The sequence below is a fragment of the Curcuma longa genome, chromosome 2 (assembly GCF_044706935.1).
Source record: "Curcuma longa cultivar G26 ecotype Majalengka, Jawa Barat chromosome 2, ITB_CL_G26_1.1, whole genome shotgun sequence".
NCBI lineage: Eukaryota > Viridiplantae > Streptophyta > Magnoliopsida > Zingiberales > Zingiberaceae > Curcuma > Curcuma longa.
In genome coordinates this window covers 14,555,333-14,558,765 of record NC_133862.1, presented here as the reverse complement: position 1 = coordinate 14,558,765, position 3,433 = coordinate 14,555,333, and the positions used below count along the sequence as shown (strand labels likewise).

Genomic DNA, 3,433 nt, shown 5'->3' with positions numbered 1-3,433 from the left:
TAAATAGAATATTCTAAAGAATATTCCTTTTTGGTATAAAATGGTGTGAGTGGGTTGGAGTTGAAATAGTATTTGGTGTTGAAATTGTACCATTTTAGTGTGAAAATGATACCAAATTTGGTGATATGGGTTGGAGATGGTTTAAGGGAAGAAGAGGTGTTCTAAATCCTACGTCTGAAGAGAAAAGCACAAAGTCCACGCGCATGCACTGAGTTGGAGAATAAGAGAGAAGGCTTGACTTGCACGAGCATTCTCAATGACGTTTGTGATTAGCTCATCTGGTGAGACATTAGGTCATGATGGGCAAGTATAAGGTCAATCCATGTGCACTGAGAGAGAGAACAACAATGCTACGTCTCAAAGAGAGCATCTAGAGAAGGCCACTTGTCATTTAGACAGAAGACCAAGCTCAAGGTCAAGAAGATGTGAAAGGAGGAAGAGAGAAATTCAACAATATCTTAGAAAGACGTGAGTTTGGCTGACAGCGTTTGACTTTTCATAGGGAGTAGCAACGTCAGTTTGACTATGATTCATTCTCTCATCGTGCCCAAATTACTTCATTCAATCAGAGACCTACAACTTGATGGTGAGTGGAAGGTAAAGAAAACAGAAGAAGAGGGAATTGAAAGCAAATCCTTCATCTTGATCAAACAAGTAGAAAAACAAAAACTTGTAACAAAAGAATTATCGAGTTCATTCTCCATTAGTACTGTCACTACTGATATTGCTCGGCTTCAGTTCATCAGGGCGATGGCAGGGGAGACACCAGTGGGAGTAGGAATGCCCATGTACTGAAACCTCGGTGACAGCCTGACTTTGTTGCTTGGTCTCGGAGAAGGAATTGGAACCTTGTTCCAAATGGGTGAAGGAACCACCCTGGGAGAGAGGTTGACTTGCTCGAGGGCCTTAGACCGGAGATCGGCAGAGTAGTCATAGACACAGCTAATGCGAGCACCGGTGCCGGTGGACCATTTGCACGACAAAGGCTTTCCGATATCGAATGCCACTTCCTCCTTGTTTTGCTCTGAAGGCTGTTCAGCTTCTTTGTTCTCCACTTCATTTCTGTCATTCACAACCTCAGTTACTGCCTCTGCTATCTCGACGCCATTCTTTTCCGGCGTGGGGTACTCGTCGTCGTCGACTGCACACCTCTGCAAATTAAAGAAAAAGGTTAAAGAATTGATCCTTCGGATGAAAAGAAGAAAGAACTAGCTAGTTCACCTTGACATCAGTGAGGTCTACATGGTTGTCCTCGAGGAAACTAATGAATTCCTTGAAGTGGTATTCTGTAGGAAGGTAATGCCCACTGTATGGCCATATAGCCTGATATTTTAACAGTTTATTAGATAATTAACGACAGATTAAGGTTGCATTAACTTGGATGTCTTCGTACCTTCAGTTTCCCTTCCTTTGCAACCATCCTACCAGCAGCTGTTGTAGCCCCTCCGGCCAAGAAGCTAGAGTGCTGAAATGTGCCTTTGTTCTTCTGCTCAGATGGAACACCAAGTTAGTAAGTTAAATAGGCATTGAACACACACACACCATGTTTAGATCTTTTTACGTACTCGCCCGACGTATAATGTCCTCGAGGTGCTGAGAACGAATATCCACTTGGATCCTTCAGTAGTATTCAGAAGCTCCTGACTTTGTTTATACAGAAGCTTCCCCTTGTCTGCAACGACTTCATAAGCTTCTCTCTCTTTCTGCAATTTGAGGAAAGGCATGCTTTGTGAGATTCGATCTAATGGAAAATTAGTGTTAATGTCGAACGAGGAGCTAGCAGCTTACTGGACCAAGGTAGGTAATCAACTGCTTTTGAAGCTTGCTTCTTGGGCACTTTTCGAGGTTCACTTCTCTTCCATCTCCGACGTCCAACCTTCATAAGGAGAAAGCATAAACCAGGGCCATAAAACCAGTCAAGAATTGCATGGTTCTTAGTCGTACCAGTAGAAGAATGGCTGGGCGCTTTCACAGGCAAACCAAACATCGTAGTACAGATGCAGATTGTGACCATATCGATGCCGGGGATCGATCTGCGCAATAGAAATGAACATATTTTAAACTCATATTTGAACATGCTTTACAGAGGAAACAGATCGATACTTACAGCTTCTAGCCAGTGCTGCAATGCTAGTTTCTGGGCCTTCTCATCTTTGGACAGACCCTTACCGACCTGAAAATGAGAATATAGATTTCATGGCGTTTCTATGGAACAAACATCGCAAAATGAATAATTGAAAACTCACCCTAGCTAATCTGTTCTTGGCCCTCGACCATTTAGAGACTGCTGTTTCTTGCTGCTCCTCGTGAAAGAATGAGACAGAAGTGCGCTTAAGGGATGCGAAATCCAGTGCCTTCCACCTGCAAGTGCAACAACAACAGTAGAAAACAAGTTCAAACGAGAAATCAAACTCCTTTGCTCTAACTACTGGTGCGATGTGAAATTGGATGCGAACCAGAGTTCCTCCACTACGACGGCACAATCTGCCAAGTTTCTCCGGGTTCGGTATCCCTTGTAGACCCTCTGCAGGGTGGTCGCGGCATCATCTAGCTCGCTGAATATCCTTGGGGATGTGAATGAAGAAGGCGGCTGCGGGAGCTTCACACGGGGAACCACAAAGTTGACAGGGGTCTTGATACGAGATGGATGCGATGCAACTTCATTGTTGCTGCTGGCTTGCTTGTCGTCATCTAGCTCGGCCACTTGAGCTTCCCAATTCCTAAAGCTCAATGACTTCTCAAGAACTGCCTTGCTCAGTGGGCTGGAAACCATCTCGCCTCCTGGAACTTCGATTGCTCGCTCTTCAATTCGCTACTAGCTGCAGAAACCAGAATTCTGCAAAATTTCAGGAAGAAAAAAGGGAAAGTGATGAACCAGAAGTCGTCGCTATACTTTGCACTCTTGCAGCCCGCAAAAGGAAGATAGATTTATCTTGTTCATCTGCCTCAGTATTTATATTAATGGCAGAAAAGGACAGTAGACCACAGGGCACGACGTTGACCAAACCACGTTCCCTCTTGCTGGCCGCAGAAACCATAATCATAAATTAATCAAGAACCGAAAAATTCATAGGATGACAGATGCTCTTAAATTAATCAAGCCACCATCTTCCTTAGTATTTATGTTAATGGCAGAAAAGGACAGTGATTAGAGGGCGTACGACATTGACTAAACTGCTCTACAAGTCTTCTGATATTGTCGAAAAGAGATTGGAAAGTGTAAAAAAAACATAGTCAGCAAATTTTCCAATTTCGCCTTTGACGGGCTGTGCCCAAAGAGAAGCCTTTGCAGCTTCTTGGAAATTGCTAAGTAGATCTTGTCGGCAGATGCAGGGTCAAAGTAGTCCAGCTCCATGGCTGATAATTGACCAGCCACATAAATGGCAACAGAATCTAATCAAGTACCTTTGGGAGCACTATCAGCACTGAAGTT

General features: G+C 43.8%; 1 protein-coding gene across 1 annotated transcript; it reads right to left on the bottom strand.

Moving 5' to 3' along the window:
* Positions 1-622: 622 nt before the first annotated feature.
* On the bottom strand, positions 623-2,899 carry LOC141816531 (IQ domain-containing protein IQM4-like). The gene is made up of 9 exons (XM_074704296.1): positions 2,457-2,899; positions 2,247-2,361; positions 2,108-2,173; positions 1,945-2,033; positions 1,789-1,876; positions 1,566-1,703; positions 1,394-1,486; positions 1,222-1,323; positions 623-1,151 (listed from the first exon to the last, which is right to left on the bottom strand). The coding sequence occupies exons 1-9, from the start codon at positions 2,771-2,773 to the stop codon at positions 735-737; spliced, it is 1,425 nt and encodes a 474-aa protein (XP_074560397.1). The 5' UTR covers positions 2,774-2,899; the 3' UTR covers positions 623-734.
* Positions 2,900-3,433: the final 534 nt, after the last annotated feature.